This window comes from Struthio camelus, chromosome 3, assembly GCF_040807025.1.
Source record: "Struthio camelus isolate bStrCam1 chromosome 3, bStrCam1.hap1, whole genome shotgun sequence".
Lineage (NCBI taxonomy): Eukaryota > Metazoa > Chordata > Aves > Struthioniformes > Struthionidae > Struthio > Struthio camelus.
The window spans coordinates 145,181,074-145,206,391 of NC_090944.1; the positions used below are offsets into that span (position 1 = coordinate 145,181,074).

The 25,318-nt window shown below is 43.0% G+C and overlaps 1 protein-coding gene across 6 annotated transcripts in view; it reads left to right on the forward strand.

The window, feature by feature from the left end:
• The first annotated feature begins 990 nt into the window (after nucleotides 1-990).
• The window catches only part of RIN2 (Ras and Rab interactor 2), an 87,383-nt gene continuing 63,055 nt past the window's right edge, over nucleotides 991-25,318 (forward strand). Inside the window, exons 1-3 of one of the 6 annotated variants that reach the window (XM_068940768.1) lie at nucleotides 1,097-1,230; nucleotides 8,366-8,471; nucleotides 17,960-18,093. Coding sequence is in view for 1 of the 6 variants with exons in the window: in XM_068940763.1 (XP_068796864.1) it covers nucleotides 1,024-1,230 (207 nt within the window). In the remaining 5 variants the exon portion in view is untranslated. Of the gene's footprint in view, nucleotides 1,231-1,551; nucleotides 2,133-5,136; nucleotides 5,380-8,365; nucleotides 8,472-17,959; nucleotides 18,094-25,318 lie in introns of those variants that run through there. The other 5 variants (XM_068940765.1, XM_068940767.1, XM_068940766.1 and 2 more) reach the window with 5 other exon arrangements.

Consider the following 25,318-nt stretch of genomic DNA (forward strand, 5'->3'; position numbering starts at 1 on the left):
TGTTCACCTTTCATTTTGATGGGCTGGCTGGGTGTTGGATTTGCTGCGCCCCCGTTAAGGCAGATTTTTCCACCGCTGCGGCCTCTGAAGACGTTCCTAATCCTGCTCAACAGGTCGGCTGCTATCTTCAATGGGGTTGCTGGCATTTTTAATGGGCTCTCACGTATGAAGAAAGCAGCAAGCCAAACTAGAAGGAAAACCTTGGTCTCGTTGTTTTGTTATTAAAATAAATCTGATAAATTTGTGAAATACTGGGCGTTAGGGCTCCTGCAAGGAATCGGGACTCGTCTGAACCGGGCAACCGCATGCCCAAATAGCACCGAGGCGGCAGGTCACCAAAGTCAGTGAAAAGGCGCACATCTGACTAATCCCATTCATGGCAAAATAAAAAGGTGCAAGAGAAGAAGGGAGGGGAAAAAAAAAAAAACAAACCCAGGAACTGGACACAGCATCATTACACCCAGGGCTAGCGTACGTCTCCGCACAGCGTGAGTTTGGATGAAGCTGGTTTGGGTGCAAGGAACTCTCGAGCACAGAGCTGTGAAATACTCCTTTTTTTTTTTTTTTTTTTGAAGCGCGTTAGCCCGAGGAGCGGGTTAAGGCACAAAACCACGGGCACCGACCTCCCGAAGTAACGCGCATTCCTGTCAAGCTCGGCCTTGCCACGATTTAATCACGATGTCCTTCGCGCCGTCATCAGCTCCTCCGGCCCGCAGGCGCGGCGCGGGCGGCTCCTCGGGGGGCGGCGGGAGGCGGCTGCGCAGCGCCCGCCAGGCGGCCGTTGGGGGAGGCGGGAACATGGCGGGGGAGGGCGTGAGGAACGTCTCGCCACCTCAGTGCTCCCCCCCCCTCCCCACCGCGGCCGCCCCCGCGTGAGGAGCGCGTCGCCGGGGGCGGCCCCTCAGGCCGGGGGGAAACGCGTTGGCCCCCCCCGCCCTCACTCTTTCCCTCCCTCCCGTGCGGGGAGAAACGGGAAGGGGGCGGGCAGCCAGGGCGACGGGTGGAAAAAGCACTTGCAGGCGCATGGCGCAGGCGCCTTGCCCCCAGGGGGGAGCCGGCTTCGGGGCGACGGGAGGGGGCGGGCTGAGGCGAGCGGAGCGGGTCGGGTCGGGAAGAGCGGCAGGCACAAAGCCTCGGCTCCTCCCTGCTTCCTCAGCCCGGCCCCGGCGCGGCTGGCAGCCCGGCGGCGGCTGCCGCCGACCTCGGCTCGCTCCTGGCCGGCGGGGCGAGGTAAGGGCGGGCGGGTGCGGGGCGGGGGGGCCGGCCCGGCTTGGCCTCCGCCGCCGCTGCCGCCCCCGAGGGCGTAGGAGCGGGCTGGGCTGCGGGGGGAGCCGCGGCGCGGGGCCGGGGGTTTCACCGCCGCCCTCCGCCGGGGCTGTGGGTGGTGGGGGGGCCTCCAGGGCGAGCCGCCTCGTGTCCGGGAGGAGGAGGAGGAGGGTTTCCTCGGCGAAAGAAGAAAGCCGTTTCTGGGCTGGTGGTTTAGGGACTTGTCCCTGAAGGCAGCTCGGGGAGCGGGCGGGCGGACCCCTCGTCAGGGAGTGACAGCGGCGGCGGCAGCTGGGGCTCGGCGCTGCCGGCCGGGGGCTCGGGAGTCCCGCAGTGGGGCTCCCCGCGGGTCCCCCTTTGTTCCTTCTGACCGCAGGTAGCGAAAGGGAAATCAAAACACCCTAGAGCGAGCCTTGGCGCCTGGGCCCTCTTCCTTGCCTTTCAAGCTGTCCTGCCTCTTTCTCCTATGCTGTCTGCCCTTCTGTGGTGTGTGTAGTCAAGGGAAAGCGAACTGGCATGGCGGGTTTCTCTGGGAGCTGGGGGGGAGCAGGCCTTCTCCTGCCCTGGGTATCCCTGTCCGGGTGCCTCGCAGCTGGGGCGTGAAACCTTTTGGGCAGAGAGGTTTGGGACAGGTAGGCCTGCAGCTCAGGACTGTGCAGGCAAGCGCAATAGATCAACCAGGGACCGTGGCAGCGTGCAGCCTGCGCTGTCGCCTGCCTCCTTTCTGCTGTGTTGCTTCCTAGGCGAGTAGGTCGCGCGGACTTTGAAGCAGAAACTTTACTGCGTTTGCAGAGCAGCCTGGCGTGGCACGGTGCTAACCCTGTGAGCGCTGCAGCGACACAAATCACGAACAGTAGTTTGGCCAGGTATGGTGAAGGGTTCCTGGTCTGGCCTTCAGACAGGTACATCCCTTTTCTGACTGGGATGGGGGTTCCTGCCTGCCAGAAGAGAAGGATAAAACGTATGTTTTACCAATTGGTTATCCTCAAACTTTGCGAATTCATCATCCTTGCAAATCTGACTGTAGAAGGAGGTTTTAATCACACAGATATGACTCGTTGTGGAAAAACAGAAGCCTGTCCTTTCTCTGTTAGCTTCTTTTCTTTGTCTCCTCATGCTTCCAAGCTACTCAGCTCTCACATGTTTCTCTCACCTATTGCCTGAAGTGCAACTCTTAAGCTCTTCCAGGTGGGAAACATCTTGATGTGCTTTTGCCAGCACAGCTGTGTTGGTTAGAATTGAGCAAAACATGATTTCCAGCTAGTATTTCTGTGCTGGCAAAAGCCCCTAGGGTAAACATGACAGTGCTTGCAGGAGTGCCATTAGAGCGTAGTTTATGGAGACCAGCTGAGGGACTCATTAAATGAGTCCCTGAAATTAGTTTTATTTGCAGAGGTTCACATTTGTCCAGGTGTGGATTATATGGCTGGCAAGGCAGGGATGGTGTACGTGGTCTGTAAAGTCCTTGAATGTTTAATTAGATGAGGAAGCAGACAATTCTAGTTAGCATAGTCTTTCAGCTGCACAGCTAAATAAGAAAATTGTGCTGTGATTCTGAATGGATTTATAAGGAACAGTCCCTTGTGTTTTACAGTGTGAAATACTAGACTGCATTTGATTTCATTGAGAGGATTTGTATTCTATCCACTGCCTCATTCTTTGTGTTGATTAAAAACACAAACTAAGTAATAATTACCAAGAATATCAGCAAATACTGAGTTTTCTGAAAATGAAGGTGGCACAGCTAATGTGAAACAAGATTCCTGTGTCTTGGGTAGGAATCCACTTACAAATCACATTTGAAGCTTATACTGACTTTTTTTTAACATGTTTCTGTGGACCAGATTGCTTTTGTTTAGTGAACTTTTAAGTGTTTGGTGGGTTTTCCTGTTTTTTTTTTTTTTTTTTTTTCCTCCTCACTAGGTTTGCAGTCCAGACAGTATGGTTGGAAGTGGGCTTCCAGGGCAAGGTATCCCTGGTAGGTCAGTCTGCCAGGACTTACTTTACAGTAGCCCAGTAGCAAAGTGTTGTATGGTAATGTAGGTTACCCCTTTTGCTAAGGGTTTAAAAGGGCAGACGCAGTGAATATCAGTCTGTGTTGAGAAGTTGGTCATACTAAGCTTCAGGAGTCCAAGATTGCTTGCAAAAACCTCTGGTGCCTCGATAAACTTCTGTGACGGACACAGTATAAACCCAGGAATGAAAGAGCTCCGCTATTTGGAGCGCAGGTGGCCCAGCTGTGGGCTTCTGAGCAACTCAGTCTCTTATGTCAGGGCCATGCTATACGAGCAGTATGAGGCTGTGCTGGCAAGGGGTCTGTGGGCAATTTGCATTCCTGGCCCAATTTGGTCTGGGGCTATTGGGGCTGGTTTTAGTAGGTTGCTCTAAGGCTCTGCTCCAAGACCAAGCAACTGATTGTCTGTCAGTCCAGCCCCAAGGCCCCACTGGGAGATGTGGTCATGGGCTCTGTGTGAAACTCAGCTGCGGTGTCTTCCTCCCTAGTGTTCTGGAGTGCGTAGTATGTGCTCAGTCATGTAAAGACTTTGGTTTTCAGCTGACAGAGCCAGGAAAGCTGGCTGGTGTTGCTCACGTGTATGCCTAGCATAGGAGAAGACCACCTTTTTTACCTCAGGCTGAGAGGGTTTTTTGGATTATTTTCTAAAGATAAAGCAGAATGTGATTTCTACAGCAGTGAATGAATAGTGAACTGATTTTTTTTTTTTCTTCCAGGAGGGAGCTACTGCTTATTTAAAAAAATAAAATTAAAGGCAAAACAGTACTGCCAACGTACCTATTCAAGGGCTTCTGTTATCTACTAGAAAATGTCTGTTGTGTCTTAGTGATGGGTAATGTAATGCCACTCCCGTGAGTGGTAGTGAATTCATGCAGTACTAGATAAGGTAGGTGTGGTCTCAGGCCTTTTCTTAACAAACCTTTCCAAACCTTAGCCACCAGTAATCAAGCCTAGTCATTGAGGGGCTTAGGATCAAAAGCTGAAAGGGACTCAACAGCAAAATTGTGCTCTTACCTTCCAGACGTAACTGCAAGCTGAGAGTGAGGCAGGTCGGTCAGGTACAGTACAGACATGGTGCTGTTGTCATGTGTATTGCAGGCTCTGTGGGTAAGCAGTACTTGATTGTGGCTCTAAATACTTGGCCCATCATACAGATGTTGAAAATAAAAGGCTTATGATACCTCTAATCTGTAGCCAGAAATTTATCATGATATGTGAGTATCTGGCAACCCTCCCCTGAAATTCTTTACTTGAGAGTTGCATGGGCTCTGAAGGGCCAAGTGTTGCCGGTTAGACCATTTGTTTTGTTCAGGTCACTTAAATTGGTAGTGTGTACTGGGAAGGGGGATGGAAGTGTAATGAAGTATTTGGCAGTGTATGTGAAATTAAGCCGTCTGTTAATGAAATGCAGAGATGATGTAGTAGGATTTGGATGGATATGAGGCTTTTTATGAGTATCTAATATCCAATACGGTTCTGAATTTAGAACAGTGAAAAAAGTTTCCTGGTAGATAAAATGCTACAGCAAGACACTAAATGTAATTCAGTTATTTCATACTGTTGAGGTAGCAGGCTGCTCTTACGAAGCACAGTACTGAAAGCGGGAAAGGATGTCATGTCCACTCAGCATTTTTGGTGCTTGTGACCTCGAATAGAGCAACTTATTGTCATTAGTTTTAACCTTTCCTCTACTGCCTGCATTACCCCAAATCTAAATCACGTTATGATTCAGCCTACCGTGCTTGTTCAGGAACCTGAGTAACTGCTGTTTGGGGAGGGTGAGGAGAGCGGGTTGGTAGCGATGTGGAATTTTCTTCTTCGTTCACCTGGCTGCCACGAGCCGCAATGCGGTTCGCTTGTGGAGCAGCGGCCGCTACCGCTTCGCGTTCCTGGCTGTTGTGTTTGAAGTGCTTTAGATAGTCTAATCCTGCTTTTGGTCTAGGTGACGTGGTATCGCAGCCTGTTTTGATTTGGCTTAGAGGGTCTCTTATAGATGGACTGAGATAACACATCCAGGCCTCTACGCTCTTCTCCCCTATGCAGTTTTTTAGTGTTGCAGCAGAAATGAAAGGAGGTGAAGGACCTAGCAGGCTTCACAGGTGAGTCTAGGTCCATGGCCATTTCCAACCTGTATTTCTTGCCTTTAATAGCGCCTGCTCTTCTAACTGATGATTTGGTTGCAGAGACAATGGTTAGTGCAGTATGGAAACGCAAGTGCTTTCTTCATTTCTAACTGCTGCATTGTTTTTTTTGTGAAAAGCATGCTTAAAATGCAAGCTTACTTCGGTGGTGCATGTACTGTCTGTGGAGCCAGCCCAGCAGGAATGCAGTAACAGGGAGGTGTTTGTGCAGCACAGGCCATTAGGTAATGACCCTTGGCCGAATGTAATCTGAGAGATGTTACCCTTTGGCCTGTGTTATTTTATCACGAGGATAAGGATAGACTGTTTAAGCAGAAAACATGCCCTAATAGGTACGCTCCCCTGTCCTGCTCATCCTGAGCCAGAGGGGGCTGGCTGCCAGGGGGAGGTGACAGTCTTCTCCATCCGCACTGGCTGGCTGTGCCCCCCACCCCAGCAGTCCCCGCAACTGAACCCCTCCAGTGGGTCTGGCCCGGCCTCCCTTTCGCTGCCGTTCTTGTGGAAGTTGGGCTCATCTGCTCTTGCCCGTTCACAGGGCGGTGTGGCTAAGAAGCGTTCTTGTGCAGGAGGAGTTCAGTGAGGAGGAGATGTGTGGAGAGGCAGGAGGCTGAGAAAGGAGCTATTAGATTCAACAGCGGGTAGATGGAGGGAAGGTAGGGGCGTTATACCAAAACCTGCATCTCATGCCCGAGGTTACAGAGGAAGGGGGAATCTTAGCATAGAAGTGTTAAAACTGCCTCTCTTCTACCAAGTGTTGTTTCTTGAACTTTAAGAAGAAAAAAAACAAAACAATGTGAATTTCTAAGACTTGAAGTTCATTATTTGTGAGGATCATTCTTGGATCAAGAGAAGACAGGCCTGATTCTTCTCTCTTTATGTGAATGTTTACAATTTTACAGTTCCATCAGCTTCAATGGAGTTGCTTCTGAATTTATGCTATTTATTGTGAAAGCTGGATCAGGCCCAAGAGTTTGGTTTTGTCCTTGTAACTTTTTTGCTTTTTGTGATTTTTATGTGGGCCTGTATGTGTACAGCCCATGCTTAACTTCTGCAAAAATAAACTTATGACTTTATTTAAAGGTTGGCTAAAGCTGTATTTCTGTGCACTTCCCCCCCCCCCCCCCCCCCACATAACATGTGTTGCGAACTTGCAGAAAGATTTTAATGTATTCTCTAAGAAAAGTGACCAGAATTAATTGTCTTCTCATGGCAAGGCTCTGGTCTTCACCCATTGATTGTATAGCTTAGAAGTAGTTTGGGAATATTTTTGCCTAGCGCTCGTTCTGAGATAATTTCATTTGCAACTACTTGAACACAGAATTGATAACGAGTGTCTTGCTCCAGTTATAATTGTGTGTGGACTTCAGTGCTTTGATCTTGAAAGGCTCAGGAGGGTGTTCTCTTTTTTTTTTTAAATTGTGCAGTATTGTAGCATGACTCATGTGTGAGCATTGTGTTCGATTCATTTAAATGTTTGCTCTGTATGTCGAATGCTAAGCTGAGGCTTGCAATTCTGGATTTTGTCAGCCAGAGTCATTCGTTTGTCTTTGAAAAGAAACTGGCTGATAAAACAGATATAGGGTGATTTTTTTTTTTTTTGGTATTTTTGTTTTCCATATCTTGAGATCAGCAGAGACAAATTATAGATATCAAAATATCAAGGAGAAGAAATTTAGGAGCTTCAGTTCCATTCTCTCTGTAGATTTTCTTTGTGTGTGGCTCTTTTAAACAATTGATTCAGTTGAAAATTGCTGAGCATTAATGCTGTACTGTTCCTTTGAAGCTGATAGCGATTCTACCATTGGCTTAAATAGGAAGAGAAGCATTAAAAAAAAAAAAATCCCACCATAAGAGAGTGGAAGTAGCAGAAGCAAGTTAGCAGAGTTCAACCAATCCTTTGACAGGAAAAAAGTATATTATGACAGTTACATGTCAGAAAAGGTGATTTGCCGGCAGTGAATGCCTTTCTGTTGGGTGCTGCATGAAGACAGAGTGAATGAGGCTGCACTGTGGAGGAAGAATATGGTCTATAAAGAAGATGAATAACAAGAGTAGGATGAGATGAAGGAAGTGCGTTCTTTTTTTCCTGCAATCTTGGAATGAGGTTTCTGAAGATAGCCTTGCAAATGAATGTTTTCGGAGGATCTTGCATCTATGTCCTGCCTCTTCAGAGTTAAAGCCCAGCTTTACCCATGGGCAGGTATTATCTTCTTGAGTTTTGAGAAGCATATTGAAATCACGGAGTCATTTTTGTAAAGTATTTAAATACTAAGCTGCAAATAAGTGTCGCTCCGTTAGAGCCAGAGGAGCACCTTAAGTTGACGCTGCTAAAGAACGCTAACAATCAGTTGTCCCAGTCTCATGTATACAGACTTAGAAGTTGAAGCAATTTAATTTTGAGAGGCTTTCCTCAAAAGAAAGCTGTTTTTGCTCCTTGCTGCACCAGCTCTGGAATGTGAGTGTCTTTTGGCTAAATGCCCGGGACTAAACATGGTACATGGTCTCCTAAGTGGCTTGCAAGGGGTGGGGCGGGGGGGAACTTTTTGGACTTGTAAATGATTCTCTTACTTTTTTGCATCCTAAGTGATTTCTTTGGCTTTTACTTTATATTTGCTGAATACAAGTCCCTACTTTCCAATAATTAACTCCAGGGCTCTTGACTCTGGGTTTTTTGAAACATACTTTCAGTGTCAAAGATAACTCGCTGTCCTATTGGTTTTCCTTTCATGTCAGATGTATTACATGTGATGACATTCCTTTTCTTAACTTACCCGAGGATCCTTAGCCTTGTCTTCCTGTTAATTCTCTGCTTGCTAGTTCCTGTTAGTGGATGATACTTTTTGAGCATATGTCAAAAATTAATTCTCGTATGTATTTAAATGTATGCGTGGAAAATGACTGAAATACTTGCCTGGCTGACTTGAAACTATTGTGTTCCTTACAGAGCTGGCTGGTTCACATGAAGACTTAGTTGTGAGGTGTGGGAGGATGGCAGAAAGCAGAGCCGCAGGACTGGTCTGAATGATTGATCAGAGCAGCAAACGGAGTCGGTGCGTGGAGAAATAATTTACCCTATAACAGTGTCCTCCTTTATCACCTTTCCTCCTGCCCTGCAGGTGCCTGGTCAGGTGCTTAAGGCAAAAACCAAGTATTGTGGCCCAGCGTGGTTTCCTCTTTGTGGAGCAAAGGACAGAATTGTCAGCTCTTAATTATGCCAGTGCAACCTCTGCCTCTGGGCCAATGTGGCGAGGTGCTGCTCTTTGCTCAGGCTTCATGCTAATTCTCTAATTGAGCCTTGTGATAATTTTTACTTGGGAATTAAATAAGGCCCAGATGGAGGTGTGGGTATTCCTGCTGGCGGATCTGGAACTACTTACCTAAGAAATGGTTCATCAGTTTTAGCGAAGAAATTCAATCTTTGAACTGAATTTCTCATGTAAAAATAACATAACCATCACAAGAACAAACATACACCCTTTCCAGTTTGGGCCTTGGCATACTCCTGATGCGTAACTTACTGATGTTATAATTTCTAGGGAAAACATTTAGATGTTGGCAACTGTGAGATGCCAAGACACAGTAAACTGTCATAATAAGCTATTTTAGCTATGACTGGGGATTTAAAAAAAAAAAAAAAAAAAGCTTCTCAATATTCAGAGCAGTTAATGCAAGATGGAAAAACATTAATAGTTTAAACGTTTTGGGTAGCTATGAAGAAGGAAGCCAGGGTTCTTGCAGTGTTTTTGCCAAGGGCCACACCTGTTTGGTTTGTCTCTGGGAGTCTTCAGGGTACTGTGCATTATTTATGGTGTCTGCCTGTGTACCAGCTTATAAACCCTGCTTTGTGCATAGTTTTTATTAGTTTCTAGAGACAGCCATATATATTATGATTGTTTTGGAAGTTAATCAAAAGCTCGATGTTTGACAAGAGTTTCAGTTTTGGAAGGTGTGACTAGAAAATGTAGATTTTCAGTCCTATGACTTTGACTGCTAGTAACTTTTAACTTGATTGATTTTAATAATAGTTGCAATAAAATTCTTAAGTGTTTCTCTGAATGCATGTTAGACCTGGGAGTTACTGTTGAAGTCTTCATAAACTGGTTATGAAAAACAGAAATTTTAGAAAATGATCTCTGCGTAGTGAGTAAACTTTTTCCTCTAGTTAAATATGTCAGACTTGTAAAACTGTGCAGTTAAGTCAAAATTACAAGTGAGGATCAAGAGCCTGTTAGCCTCCCTCCTGTGTCCCAAAAAGGCACCCCCCCCCCATGTGAAAATAGACTAGGGCTCTAGTTTAATGTGGGGTAGAATCTAGGAACTTTTACTAAAAGTAAGTGATTAACAAAATTAATGAACAGTAGCAGTGTTTGAGTCTTAACTCTCTGTGAGCAATTACACAGAGAGCTGTGGCTATAGCTTGTATCAGTGCAGTGGTCTTCATCTTGTGTAGTAAGTACTTCTTTGAGTTGCTTGGAATTCTTGGCTTATCTGATGGGATTAAAAAATGAAGATTCAGCATCTAGAGAGTAGTAAACTTTCCTTAGGTTAATTCAAGTTTTCTATTTAATGATTCCGTAAAAATTTGTAATTCGTGTTTGCTTCACTTTGATAAATGCACAGCTCATCGATTTGGTCAAGAATTACCTTCAAAGATATTCTCGTCTTTTCTTTATTTTATTTTATTTTTCATTATGTCCTTTAAAATATTTAACTTTATTGCAATAATCTTTTTTTCTTTTTCTGGAAGGTATGAACTGCCAAGATAAATACTGGTTTATTAGATTGTGGATTCATTTTTTAAAAATGTCTAAATGAAAAATGTTATTTCGTCCCTTGGTATTTCATGAAGGATAGGACATATGTTAGCTATCACTTCTAGGGTATTTCCCATATCGTTAACAGCTCTGGAAGCCAGAAAAAGTGTCTTGGCTCTCTTGCCTGTCTTGTCCATTGCTAAAGATAGTATACTAATGCGTGCACACCCTTTTTGGAGACAGACTGGGCATTCTCCCTTACTGCTGGTAATCTTCTATTTGCTATACGTCAGTCTAGACCTGAAAATGATTGCATTTACTGCTCCAGAGTGTGCTGGAAGCATTTTTTTAACATCACAGCTTGAGAACTATATTTAAAACTTTTATTTAAGCTTTGTTTCAGGCTAAGGAACGCAAATATTCTGCCAACTTCACTGATGCCCTGTGTGCTGTTTTTATAATGTTGTGTATTTTGCTTAACATGGAAAGTTACTCTACATGTTTTAAGAGCAGAAAGTGATAGTCAGTTGTCTTTTAATAGTTACAGTAGTAAAAGGCAGAGTCTTATTACTAGCTAATAATGTTCCTTGCAGACTTTTGGTCATACCACAGGAGTACAGAACATAAAACTGAGGAAGAATCTGGGGCTGTTGAATAGTGGTATGCTTAACTGCAGATTGCTGGACAGAGGCACTCATTAATTTATAACTCGTGAATTGAAGAAAGTTGTCTTCAAATGTCAGCGCATAATTTCATATCGCCTTTTCTTTCACAAATAAATGCACGTTCTTAGAAACATAGTTATGCCTCCTCCTGCTAGGAGGCAATGCATCAGTTGTGATGGGTGGGCTCCCTGGGGATTTTTTTGTTTGTTTTCTTGAACCTTCCAGTTCCCAAGTGTGGGTGGACGTTACGTTCCCTCCACAGCTCTCATTGTCGGGATGTTTCCTTTCAGGGTCTAGGCAGGGACGGACTGGTTACAAGCGTTTCCTCCCTGTCAGTTATCAAAGCTGTTCTGTTCTTTTGGAGTGCCACAGAATGGGTGGATAACCTTTATTTCACTAGCAAAACCTGATTTGGAATATTGTACTACAGTCTGGTGCCTTATCTAAAAGGATGATGAATTCAAGAAAGGTAGACAATATGTTCAGCCCATCTCATACTTGGTAAACTTTCCGTTTGGCTGAGTGTGTATACTTAGTGTATTTATAATTTTAGCTATGAATGGTGTGTCAGTTTTTCTCTGGCCACGCTTTTCCTAATTGACGTTCTTTATTAAATGAGCTCTAGTGGAGGATAGGCCGACAGATTTCATTTAGCTGTTAAAACTGCTGTAAAGGTCCTAGCAAAAATAATGCGCCAAGTCTAGTGACTTATGGGTTATATACATGATGCTTGTCACTTGTAAAGCCCTATATATTCTGAATATAAAATATGCAAAGCGTAGTATTTCATGTAAATGGGGAAAAGGCTCATTATGTGTGATATCTGTGAGTAAAACAACTTGTCCTCTCAGTGGAAGAAGCAGGGCTGTATAATCATGAGTCTGCAGAGGAAAACAGTTGGATTATATTTTTTTGTGGAACCAGACCTGAGTACATGGCATTAAGTGGTACAAGATTTAAGTGCCACAAAAAGATTGTGCAAGTGATGAACAGCTCCTTGCAATTGCACTGAATATTTCTGCTAACCGTCTCTCTAGTTTACTCTTTATGACTTTAATCCTGCAAGCGTAAAAAAGAAAAACAGAAGACCCTTTTCTATCTCCAACTAGCTGCTCAGTTTTCAAACTTGGAGTGAACTGGTTTAATGATTCCAGGCTTTCCAGGAGATTTTGGCCTAAATTTTCAGACGAGTTGGCTGAAGTGAGGTTGCTAAGTCTCTGCTTAGGCACTTGCCAGACCTTCGGAAGCATGGGACGTTCTGCAGTTGCCAGTGATACTGACAGTTTTTTGGGTGTGCAGCAGTACTTAAAAGAGGAAAAAAAAAAAAAGGGGGGAGGGAGAGGGTGCAAGTTTAGCAGACTAAGTAGAGACATAAAAGCCTACTTTAAGGCATCCTTTGGCCTAGGAATGGTACCCAAAACCTATTGACAGTTAGTAGGAATCAGAGGTTTCCCTCCTTAAATGTGGCCTCTAAACCATTAGATAAATATTTAGCGAAAACTGAGGTGAAAACCGAACAGTGCTGAGCTTTGACACTCCAGCTGAAAATGTGGCTGTTTAATGCTTCTTTAAGACAATTTATTAGAAATTACATGACTTTATCTGGGGTGTATAGTCTTGAAAATTGTTGTCATTATCCCTTTTTCCCTACCATGTTAACTTAGTGTCTATGAAATTATCAGATTGAGCTATACATTTATGGGATCGTTTAGTTATGGCCAGTCTGGACGTGACACTGGTAGAAATAATGATTTCATTTTTGGAGTTGGAGGTATTGCTGTATTTGAGTTTTTTGTTTGTTTTAACGTTTCTTCCTCAAGAAGCGCATCAAAGCAGGGAGTGTGTTCTTGAGTCTTTGAAACACTTAGTTTCAGTTCTCTTCCATTTATTTCTTCGCTGGGTTTAGTCAGGTCACGTGCTTTAGTGACTATTTTCTCATTTAATGAGTATTAAATGAGGAAAATATTAAGTGAATCTTAATGAATGTTAAAAGTTTTGGCCCCAGTCATTCCATGCTGAATTTCCTAGTCTGTAAAACAGAAATAAGCCCTCTTCCTTATCTCACAGAAGAATGGTGAAGGTAAATTGTAACAACTGTTAATTAGGCCTATATAACTATCTTAGTGAGTGTGCTGGTCCATCAGTCTATGAGAAGAGTTCTTTTAAACCAGGTTTCTGTTCCAAGGTGGCATTGCAAGCAACTTTTCCTGGAGTCTGTCATTTGGACGAGAGGTCTGGTAGACCTTTGGTCAGGTGTTTTCTGTGTTCAGAATAAGCTTTAATTGGGTTTTGGGAGAAGACTATTGGGAGAAGAGCTAGAGAGCAAAACATGCGTTCCTTAAACCCTCAGTGTCATTTAAGTTCAAGTTTTTACTTCTAGGCTTAGAATAACCTACCGCTATCAGTCAGCGAGCTTGATGTTTTCAAGTACAAATGACAAGCTACTCTGGCAGGCAGGCAAATGCTAATTAAATTGAACTAGTTTGGGGTTAACCTGACCTGATGAACAATAGGCTTTTTTCTTAGTTTTTAACAGTTGCGCAGTTGGCATCCAGAGCTGGGCGTGCATATACCAAGGTTGTGCAAAAACCAGATCAATGGCCTGCCTGTGACAGCAAAGTAAGTAGGAGCTGTGTCCCAGAAACCTGAGGCTCGCTCAGCAAGCAGGTAGTTGGGAAGAGGCCAACTACCTCAGAAGTGTGTTGGATGACATACATTAGTTGACTCTGTGGCTCTCTTTAAAATTATATTTATCTGCAGGTTTCCAGACAACACTGTGAAAATAACGCGCTCACCATAAGCCTAGCTGTAGAGCCATCTTTGTAATGAGTTTCAAGTGACAGAAGAAAGAGAAACAGTGTAAGAACTAGACCCATGTCTTTTACCTGATACTTATTTTTGTCATCCCAGTTGTGGAATGTCAGTGAAATAGGAGGTAGGTGATCTCAGTTAAATACACAGTAGTCTTGTAAACCTTTTGTGTCTAAGACGACGGATATAATTGTAGCCATAGTCCCCAAATCATCTGCCTCTGTTACCATGCTTTATTATGTAGGTGTTTAACGTGCACGTCAAGCTTTGCATGGCAAAGAATGCCTGAACAAGAATGATATTCAGTAGAGCCTGTGATGGTCATCAGTTGTCTGTGCCCTGAATTCAGGTTGTTGATTGCATCAGATTTCCATTTCACTATCTGGTAGTCTGTTTTGGTACTGCCCAAATTTGGGCAGTATCGGGTATGATTACTGCCCAAATCTTACATTTCAAACTCGGAGACCATCAAGAGGGGCAATATTATTTAAAGTGATTTTTTTTTTTTAACTTGTTAGTCGAATGTAATGCAGTAGTTGATGACAGCAGGAAGAAGCTTCTTGTGATGTTGATGTCATGCATCTTTACCTCTATTTTTTTTCATGAACTCTGCTGAGAAGTGGAGAAGTTTATTCCTGCAGAAATGAGGAGTATGCTTGATTCGGTGCTAATGCGAGGTAGAACAAACTTGTATCTGTAGGGTGACTCACCATTTTATGGAATTCCTTGCTTTTTATTCATCCATCCAATGACCAGTGGCAGGCATTGGTTGTCAGTTGAAAGCATTTTTTATCAAGCATGCAAGATTTTAGTTGAAGGTGATATGATTATTTGCTTGGTTACCCAACCCTGTTTCTAGGCTAGCATCTGTTCCATGCCTTTCAGACAGTCATTAACCCCAGCAAGGCCTTAGCCCTTACTCTTTCAGATCCAGCTCAGCAAAGCACCTGCATTCAGAGTCAGTGCCACCTGTCAGTGTACTGGAGTTCATGGATCTTGGTAGGGAATGCGCCGGCTCATCTCTGAGGGAAACAAGGCCATTTTCTGGTACGTGAAGGTGCTGAATCCAAAATTAATGCCTGATAAAGTATATTGCACAGCATGAACCTAGGAAAAGATTGGTGCAGAGGGCATATGTTGTAGTGAGATTTTCACTTCTGATCTGATCCCTCAAGACAATTGTTACTGATGGTGGTATAGCTGAATTGAAGGAAACACGTTGAAGATGCTGCTGCTGTGCTGCAGAGGTCATGATAGTGGGCTAAAGTGTAAGGACTGTTGTGCTGAGTAGAATTGTTGCCCTGTGTGTTATAGCCTGTCTTTCTGGCCTGACTGGCTTGTCTAGTGTGGCTTTTTGTGGCTGTGAGGGAATCTACTTGCGCAACTTAAATGCATGCCAGTGAATCTGCAAAAGGTGGGATTCCTTGCTTTGTCAACTTAGGGTGACTGTTGACCCGCATCATCAAGCTGAACATCTGGAATAAAATGCATAATTCAGAAATGCCTCAGGTAATTGAGGGTTTTGTAGCAGCAGCATATACAATGGAAGTAAATCCAGGTGGGCAGAAGAAATGTTTATCGTTTTAGTAGTTTTGATAGTATAACCAACTTTTGCTCCTTTGGAATTGTCAGAAAACATGTTGAATCATCTTGCTTGTCTGTCAAGTAGCTAGTATGCGTGGAAAATTATTGACATAAATGAAGTTTACATGTTGAGCAGGAAAACCCCTGCCGATCAAACATTTCTAAAATGTTTTTGTTCCAATAATTTTTATACACGTTTGTCTTTAGAGATGGGTATATTACTACTGAAAGCTTTAGCTCTTCTGTTAATGGAAATATATAGCTCTTTTTGTTTTACTTCTGTAAAGGACCTGAAGGAGTTTTCTTGCACGTGAAAAGGTCATAATTTAAATTCTGGACTCCCAAGGCTGCATAAGTATCTTTATGTGAAAGAGGCAACATTATCATTTGTTGTTTATCTCAGAGTTCCAGTCTTGGTCATGAAATGACCAATTAAAGTGTTACTGTTCCAGGCTGGACTATGGGATGGTGATGTCAGTGTAACTTGTGTGTGGGTGCAAACCTTGTGCCCAAGGGTGGGAACATGCCTCTGTGTGAAATTGTGTGTTTGAGGAGACTGGAGAGACACACTTGCGCATGGTGAGCCGCTCAGAACCGCGGCAGCTGCTTGAAGCTGCTTGTGGGCTGGGAACACGTTTCTGATCAAGAGCAATTGATGAGCAGATGATATCAAAGGTTCACTGAGCATGCAGTTCTTCAAATGGATAATGGTGCTGAGCTCTGTCAGGTTAGTACATGTGGTTGGCTTCCTGGTTTGTTTGATGCTGTGCAAAAAAGCAGTGGTAGAAGGTTTAGCAGGTGTCTCGCTGACAAGGTGTGCAAAGCATAGAAGGAGAAATAGCATGGGAAGCGATTTGCCCACCAGTGTGGTAGATGTATTTAAAGCTGGGGTTACAGCCTGGGTCTCTTTCCACTAAAGTGCATTGCTGAACAGTAGCTTCTGGGGACAGGAAGGACCGCAGCAATCGTATTCTGCTGAATATGACTTTGATCTAAAGGGAGGAAAAAAAAAAAATTGATTTCAGCCCTTCAAGCTAAGAATAAACTCGAAAACTGTGAGCTGAATGCAGCTGATGGCAGCTGCTGCTGTTGTGCTTTGGGCCGCAAGGGAGAGCGTGAGAGCTTCACTCACCACTTCAGCCCATGGCAGCGTTAGGAGGCCCAGCTGGCTGGAGCTTTTGACTGGCGAAGGAGAGAACGGGAAGAGTGGACTAGCAGTCTCTCTAGGTACTTGCTTTCCTGGTCTGGAAAGGTTTCCCTGCACCGAATGCCAGCTAATTACTTATGGGATGCCTTTTGGGCCCCAGGCATTTTTTTCTGTGCAGCTCCAGTTATCCTGCAGCCAGGCCTCCAGTAATGGAGCATGCTTGATTTTCTGTCTTCAGAGGGAAGCTGGTTAGCCAGCCAACAAGGAACTGGTTATCATGCGTGTTCATCTTTTACAGCAAGGGCTGTGTTGGGGCTTTGCAAGTAGGGGAAGGCACAGGACTCGGAGACAGTGATGCTGCACATGTGAGGTCATGGTCCAGGGCCTGCAAAGAGAAGATTTCTCTTTTCCTCCTTGACTTGCCTTTTTGTGCTATGGTTTTGGAGGGAAGGCAGAACAGGAAATAAACAGTGAGTTTCAGGGCTGGCTTGAGTCCCCCTAACTCAGTTACAGCAGGTCAAGTTACTTGCTCAGAGAGATTTGTGACTCCCCAGAGACGTGGGCTTGTGTTCATCTCTCTCTATTTTTATGCATCTCGGCATCCTCTGCATGAACTTGTTGGTATTTATTTTAAGAGTGATTGATAGACTTTGTCAGTGAAGATTTGTTTTTCACTGCACAGAATTGATACAAAGAAGCTGTATAAAAATAACTGGCACCAAATGTAGGAGCAATAAAATGTCACATTAAGCGTAAGTCTTGAAATTGTGATACATAACCACGAGAACGGTTTACACCCATAGGCAGCTTTCTGTTTATCTGCAGAATAGCTTGTTCCTGTTAGCTGTGTTACTCAAACAAATTAATTTTTTATTTGTAAAAAGAGCGAGTAAACCTATATCCCAGTATGCCTGGCAATCCCCTCCAGCTCCCCACGTGCTGTTGTTGCCAATGTTGGTGCTAGCAGTCACAGGAATCTTCTAGTACCCACGTGGCAGCAAGAATTAAACCTAGAAAATATCTTGTCATCTGACTGGTGCTTCATTTTCTGGGTTTCATCACATATGATTCAGATCAAAAATACAAAAATGTGAGACTAACAAACTCTTTATCTAACATACATAACATAAACCCCTTGATCTGGCAGACCTCTGGAGTCATCTATGTGTTTTACTTGCAAATGGTCTCCTGTAGTCAATCATTTGACTCAGTTCTTCCGTTTCACCAAACATGGCTTATTCCTCTAAAACACCTATTTCAAAACTGTTTGTCCCAGGAGAGAGGAGAGAAAACAAATTGTTTACACAAGCACATGGAGAATTCAACACCCACGCTTCCTTCTTCAAGAGGTCCTGTACTAGTAGTTTCTGCGAACTCATAATCCCGGTGGGGAAAGAAACGAAGTAGTAATCAAATGGTTCTTGATATGAGTGCTGGCACTGCTGGGGAAGCGGAGTTTGGAGGTGATAATCCTCCCTGTACCCCTGGGGGATCAAAAGTAGTCCAGGCAGGGAAGCAAAAACTGCTCATCTCAAAATCTAGACAGGAGAGTTTTTTTTTTTTTTTTTTCCGTCCAGATGAAGAGAGCCTGGAAGAGGTCAGTCGGTGGTAGCTGCGTCAGTTCCTCCCTCTTTTTCTGTACGGGAGTGTATATATATCCTTATCTTTGGAAAGGGACCTAAGGAAGGAAGCGGACAGGCATGTTGTTTGGGTGAGTCTTGGCCCATGTTTTCAAATACAAGTGTTATGTTGGAAGACTGGGGAGAGATGGGAAAGCTTTTCCAACTTGTGTAAAGTGCCAGATCTTGGAGGTACCTTACAAAATGAAATACATCTGTTTTTCCAGGATCTTTGGGTGAATGCTAGGGAGGAGAAAGGGGGAGAAAAGGAGAAGAGCTTGAACAGGGAGCTGAAAACAGCAGAAACCACAAAGCATGAAGAGAACTGGGGTGATGGATACGAAGAGGGACATTGTTAGGAACATGCCTAGAGGACAACTTACAGGGAAGAAGGCTGCCAGAGTCATGGAGTTTCATCCCCAAGGGTTCAGCCGCAAGAAAGAGCGGGCAAGCTGGCTAGGAGAGGCTGGGGCTAGTCAGGACAAGGGGAGTGAGCGAGGAGAGCCAGTAATGGTCTACCTGATAAATCAAGCAGCAGCTGGGGAAGGAAGGAGGGTCGGGAAAGCAGCAGTGACCTTGGTGCGATAGAGGAATTACAAGTCAGTAGTGAAGAGGAAGGAGCATTAAGAAGTTGGAGATGCCCGAGATGGTTATTGGAAAGAGAAAACTTATAGGGAGAGGTCAAAGGGAGTAACTGCCCTCTGGAAGAGGGTTAAGAGGAACAGCATGAGGAGAGGAAGGATGACCTCGGTTCACAGACTTAGACCCAAGCCAGGAAACTTGGTTGAGGCTTACGTTGCCTGTCCCATGGTGTTTATGTAAAGAAAGGAAGAGGAGTGGGATTAGCTTGGGACAGATATTTCAACAGGCTCCAGCTTTGAATTTCCTGGGTTTTGTCGGCATGTGTCATAACCTTTTTGTTTTCAGAATTTTTCTTCTGTCAAGAAATGGGAGGGAAGAGGAAATAAACAGTGTTTATCAGAGTAGTATGTCATGCTTGGCTTCTCTCTCATGTTGTTGGTAAAAGTATATTTAGAAATTAAAATCTAGATTCTAAATATTTTGAGTAGCTGAAACTCCCTTGTCCCTCAAAAAAAAAAAACTTCCAAGCACCACCTTCCAAAAAAAAAAACTTCCAAAAAAAAAACTTCCAAGCACCTAAGAAACAGTTCAGTTGTTTGAAAAATCTAATTAAAATAATATTTTAGAGAACAGTTGTTCAAAGTTGTGGGTGAATATTCCTCGTAAAAACAATCACTCTTATAACTGGCCTCAGTCCTGATCCTTAAGAGAAATGTACAGATACTGCAGAAATGAGTTTGGCAATTAAATTTCATAGCTAACTTTCATACTCTCCACCAAAAACCATAGATTTAATAGAGATATTGGCTTGGTTGCATGTTATAATTGCCTTCCCCTTTTGCTAACTACTTGTCTATGGAATATTTACTATGTGCCTCCCATTTTTCCTTAAATAAGCAGTCTGTGACTTCCTTTATATCTCTTTCCCTCTGTCCTCTACCTCCCACAACTAAAATCCCCTTCACTCTTCTGATATTAATTACCTTTTCTTTCAGAGAAAGTCACATTGGTATGTACCATGGGGGGTGGGGGAGGGAAATCAGAATTTACTTAACGTGTAATTAGCTTGAAAATTCTTACTTCAATTTCAGGACTGAAAAGGGGATTAAGAATTGAAAGCCTGTCTAAGTTATACCAGTTGGCCTAATAAAAGGTATTGACCCTATCTACAGACTTCATTCTAAAGAACTGTTAGACTGCCCTGTTTTTTTTCCTCAACTTATCAGATCCTCAAAGAGGCGAGAAATAAAGACCATTCAAACTCTGTTTTTTTCCCTAAGAACTTGTGTGTGTGGTTCCCCTCCAATAACTGTGAAATATATCTGTGCATTTCATCTCCTGTGATGTGGATATGGCGTAGCTGAAAGGGCAAGGGCCGTGCTTTGAGCATTATCCTGGTTGCTATGCTGGCACACTTGTGCAACACTAAACTGACTCACAGACATGTTTTTTCCACTGTGTCTCATCAAGAGAGTGTGATTCAGGAACAAATTACCCATTCTGAGCTTGATGGCAATTTTCCCTCTACATAATACAGGTTGGAAAGCGCTGTTTTGTAATAGCTGAGAAGTTATAAGGTCTCTAGTGGGGCTAACCCACTCCACTTGCCTCTATTCAAAGCCAAGGCAAGTAATTATGGAAGCTTTCTTTACCAAGTATCTTACCCATTCAGTGCTAGTGGCTCTTAACTAGGTTAGGCCACTCAAAGCTCTCTCTGGTTTGGGCATAGGTGTGTTGCTCTCTGCTGTATTTACCTGGGAGGTCTGTCTTTATGCGGAGAACGATCAGTTCAGTTTAATTAAGTGAAAATTTTGTTGTTTTTTCTAAAAATAAATAGCTCAAGACATAAGCACTATTCTTTGCTTGTTTTTCCCAAAGAAAATCTTATTTCGTTCACTGATAAATACATCTCTTCCTTTGTACTCAACATCATGGGTTACTGTTATGCAGTGATTCTGCAAGAAAAACTGGTAATAGCTTTGTAAGTATGTTCTGAAAAGAAGGATTAAAAGCAGCTGATGGTATTCTGCAAAAACTTGTAGCTGAGTGAATAAAGAAACAAACAAAAAAGTGTTCAGGTGTTCAAGATGAACAGTAAAACAAACAAAACCCTTGTTTATGATTTTTTTCTCTCATACAGGTTGTGTAATTACATTAATTTCCTGGTCAGAAAGCAGTAGTGGAGATGTGGCTGATGACATTCAAGCGTAGTCATTTTTGAACAAAAAGCAAATCCACAAATGCCTAACTTAAAACCACTTAAGTTAGTCACTTGTTACTGACCTAGTTCAGTTCAATATGTAGGAGGCTTTGCATTCCAAAACTGGCATGGAGAAAATTGATCCTTTTGAAATGCAAGCATTTCGGTGGATTTACACTAGCTAGCCCAGAACACTTAATCTTTACTTATTTTCAGAGGGGGAAATGCAGTTCAATCTCTCTGTTTTTCCGTTTATTTCAAGTAAGATAAATGTATTGTTTTGCACATCACTCACTGGGTGACTGCCAGTTCTTGTACGTATTTTCCAGGGATAGCTAAATATTTGTGGTTTAGTAAAGTTGTCTCTGTAGACCATGTACCTCCAAAGTTACCTTGCCCCTGCTAATACGTAACTCCAAAAGTGCATCAAATTGTTTGCTCAGAATTTAGAGCTTTCTGCACCTGGAGGAGATATTTTCTCAACTAGCCTGTGCGTTTCTGTCCTCTCAGGTGTGGGAAGCAAAGGGCTGTGAGCCTCAGTCATGTGCACTGTGTGCGTTTTGCATTTAAACAAGGAGAGTTGCTTGCTTTTCCCACCTGCTGAGTGTAGTGCCCTGTTCTTTGACCTACGCTTGAGCCCATGGAGTGCCACGTAACAGTACCTACTGTGTGAGACTTTATCAAAAGTATTATTTCCAGGAATAAACTTAACACATTCTTCGGTAATTTAAGCAGCATGCTGAGACCTATCTCTTAAAATCAAGGTGTACATCACCTTTGATTTCAGAGGCACTGGAGTTTCATACTAGATATTTGCCTTCCACCTGTTGAATTTTTAGCAGTTACTGTTAAGCATGTTTTCCTTTTCTGGTATAGTCATGTTCCAAGGAGAGTAGCATACCAAGCAGAAGGCCAGTCTGCCTGGAGAGCTTATTCATTTCATCCCTGTTCTGGTGCTCAACAAAAATACTTATGTTTGCTGACAAATACAAAGCCACAAATCTTATTTAGTAAGCATTTAAACTGATATGGCACTCTTTGGTTTTTAGAATATAGTTATTCCTGTGTGATAAAAGGTGAAGGAGGGGACATAAACTATAAGAAAGAAAAAAGTATTTTTTCTCCAGTAACTTATTAATCTTTCCAAAGATACCGCAGTTGGGAAGCAACGTGGAACATGAGGTTTTATACTTGACTTTATCTATTGTGTATGAAATAGAAGTTCATGGAAAGATCTCGCTCTGGTGGTGAGTGGGAATGTGCATCCTAGGGGAAGCCTTGGCCAGAACTGCAGAGGTCAGAAGGGATTTCCTGTGGTCAGCTAGTCCAGCCTCCTGCTCCTAGCACTTCAATTGGATCACCTTGCTCAGGGCCTTTGGCCATCACCAAAGGTGGTGATACCTCAGCCTCTCTGGGTCCCTGTTCTAATATTTCAACGCCCTAATGGTGCAAATCTTTTCTTTCTTTTTTTTCCTCATATTGAGTCAGAAATGCCTATCTTCCAACTTATTCCCGTTGCCTCTTGTCCTTCCAGTATGTACCTCAGAGAAGAGTCTATCTTGATCTTCTCAACACCTTTCCATTAGAAAGTTGTAGACAGCAGTAAGATCTCTCCTTAGCAGAACATTACGGAACAGAGATAATTTCAATAAATGGGCCCCATGGACGTAGCGCTTCTTTGTAGTGTGGGGGTAATGTGTTTCAGTGGAAGCAAATTTCCTTTAGGCACGCTTTTATATTTGTTCACATAGCAGTGAAGGGTTATCATACATGATCCTTGTCATTAGAGTACCTGAAACCCTTGCAATGTTAAACATATTACTCCTTGAAAAAACCCTCTGAGGTAGGACAGCGTTGTTCCCAGGTTTCACAGGAAATAGAGACTAGTTGTATATCTAAGTTGTCAAAGAATATGAGATTGGCTCCTTAAAGCTTGAGAGTGCATTAACTGCTGGGACTTTTCCCTCTTCTGCCAGCTGGCTTCTTTTTGTCTCAACAGAACTATGCAGGGAGGCAGACAGCATTTTCTTCCTGAAATAATGGAAGCATCTCTCTGTTTTTAAGATGATGTTTAGATTGCTGTTTAGATTTATATGATTTTAGGCATACATATAATATGAAAAGTGATTCCAATGCTCCCCTCACTGAGGGACTGAATTTCCTCAAAAACAGCTTGAGGCTTAGGTATCAGCAGGATTTGCAAAGCAAGCTGATGTGGGGTATTGGCAATGTGTCAGAGTGCTCCCCACCTGTAAAAACATGGAGACAACTGTCTAAGCTACAGCAAGCAGCGAACATTGACCTTTTTATACTTTTGATATTACTTTTTGTATTGTAATGGTAACTGAGCTCCGAACTAATGTGTAATCATTAAGTAAAGACTACGAAGGCACTAATATTTTACGCAGGCTTTCACAGGCATGGTACTCAATAGGTTGTGTGCCTTAGGATGCTTTGTTATGCAGCTCCTTGATATTGCAAAAAGATTTTGGTATGGAACTGGAGTTTATGCCGTCTACAAAATTACCGATTTATGTAATATGCTAATAGCTTGAATTAAAAAAAAAAAAAAAAAAAGGCATGAAATTGTTTTCGACTAAGGGCTAAATTGAGAAGTGGCCCAGGCAGTTACATATCTTAACAGTTTTTACCAAGAAATCTAGTTATTAACCCTTGCCACTGGCTCAGCCGAAATAAAACTACTGTGGAGTTAACTGCCTTAACTTACTACACTCAGAGGAAGAGCAGCCTGTGTTCTGTAGAGCAGCAGCTACCACCTGCCTGGAGCTATGTGAAGATTAAGATCTCAAGAGTAGTACGTTTCTGATGACTTGATTTACTAGTTAATAGGAAAAACACTAGAGCAGTGGGAGCCCGGTTTACCTCTTTTCTTTTGAATGTATCCCATGGAGGATGGGTTCAAGGTCAACACTACAGTAAGAAAATGCAGTTCTCTAGCAAATCATTACCTTGCCAGCTAATGCTGTCCTGAAGTTGAGGTGCACAGCAAGGACACTGGGCATTTGGATGCAACAGCCTCAGGGTGAGGAGTGCCAGCGTTTAAGCAGAGCTTGGAATGACGGACGTGACACAGTAGATACGGGCTTTCTTATTGACTTGTCTTGCATGCCGTTTCATGCCCACTATGCTGAACCTCGTTCCAGTACTTGTGGACTTGGATGGAAATCTTTCTGTTGATTTTAATGGGCATTGGATGTGGCATCTGATGCATTAGCTGCCTCCCGAACGATATTTCACTCTTTAACTAGGGTTGAGCGAAGAGTGATCTCTACGAAATGTTTCTTAAGGAATAAAAAAACCAGTTGCTTGCAATTATAAAATAGTTATTATTTTATAGAAAGGTGATATCTATTCAGCAGGTCAGTGATATAACAAACATACAGCTAGAAAGTGCTATTGCATAATAATTGAAAGTAGCTATGTTTTGTCATTGTTCACTGGAGCGCAAACTATTTAACGTTTTATTTTAAAATAGCAAAGGAGCTAAAGAAGATATCTTTCCACTGAAAATTTTATATGCAACATTTACAGTTGTTTTCAGGTCACTTGTAATCTGTATTTATTTTTTACTTTTAAGGTCAAACAACTTTTAGTTCTGTTTGACTTTTTTGTGTTTGTTTTCTTTTATTTTCTTCTTGTGCTGTTCTGGGTAAGCAAATGGAAGCCTTTACAGTCCGTTATATGAAGTTTTGGAAACCAACCAAAACTTACTGTTCTGTATTTCTGAAAACACTGAGCAAAGAGTGAGAGCTCTGCTATACTTAATACTCTACCCCACTGGAGAAGTGCTTTAAGATGGGAGTCATACATGTTCTAGAGCAGTGGGGAAATTTCGTCTTCCGGTGTTAACTGATTTGAGCCCAACGGTGAGTGCTGGAAAGGCAATCGTTACTGTTTATGCTAACCCAAGTAACACTGTAGGACAGTACACGTAGTCTGCAGTGCTCCTTTCGATGCCTTCTGGCATGGTAAACACAAAATACATACTGGAACATGATGGGCTTGAGAAGGGATTGTAGAGAATGCTGTAAATAATGTGTTTGGCTGTGCAGAGCAGTTGTGCTTGTGTTGTCAGGCTAGGAAAATAGATGCAATTAATTCCTAGCTGATTGTTCTTAAGTCTCTGAGATACTTAAGCAGCATGGGAGGAATTTGAGATCAAGATTATCTAAAGAAAAGAACATCTTGTGTGTGAATTATTGAAATCCAGGGTAAGATGAGTATGTTGGGTTTTTTCCCCCCCCTCTCCCCTTAAGACAGCTGATCACTGTGAGGTATTAGGCATATTTGGTGATGTTTCAAGTTGCCCTGAAGTCAGTTTTGATTTAAAAAGCATTATCGCAAGGACCGAGTCCCATTTAAAAAAAAAAAAAAAAAAAAAACTTGGGGGAGGGGCACAAAGAGCATTCCCCAAGGTCCTGCCCTTTATGTGTGGCTGGCCTGGTTTATTCTGTTGAGTTTGAAGAGGCTTGATGCAAACCTGCTAAGCTTTCTAAAGAGCATGTTGGGGGCTT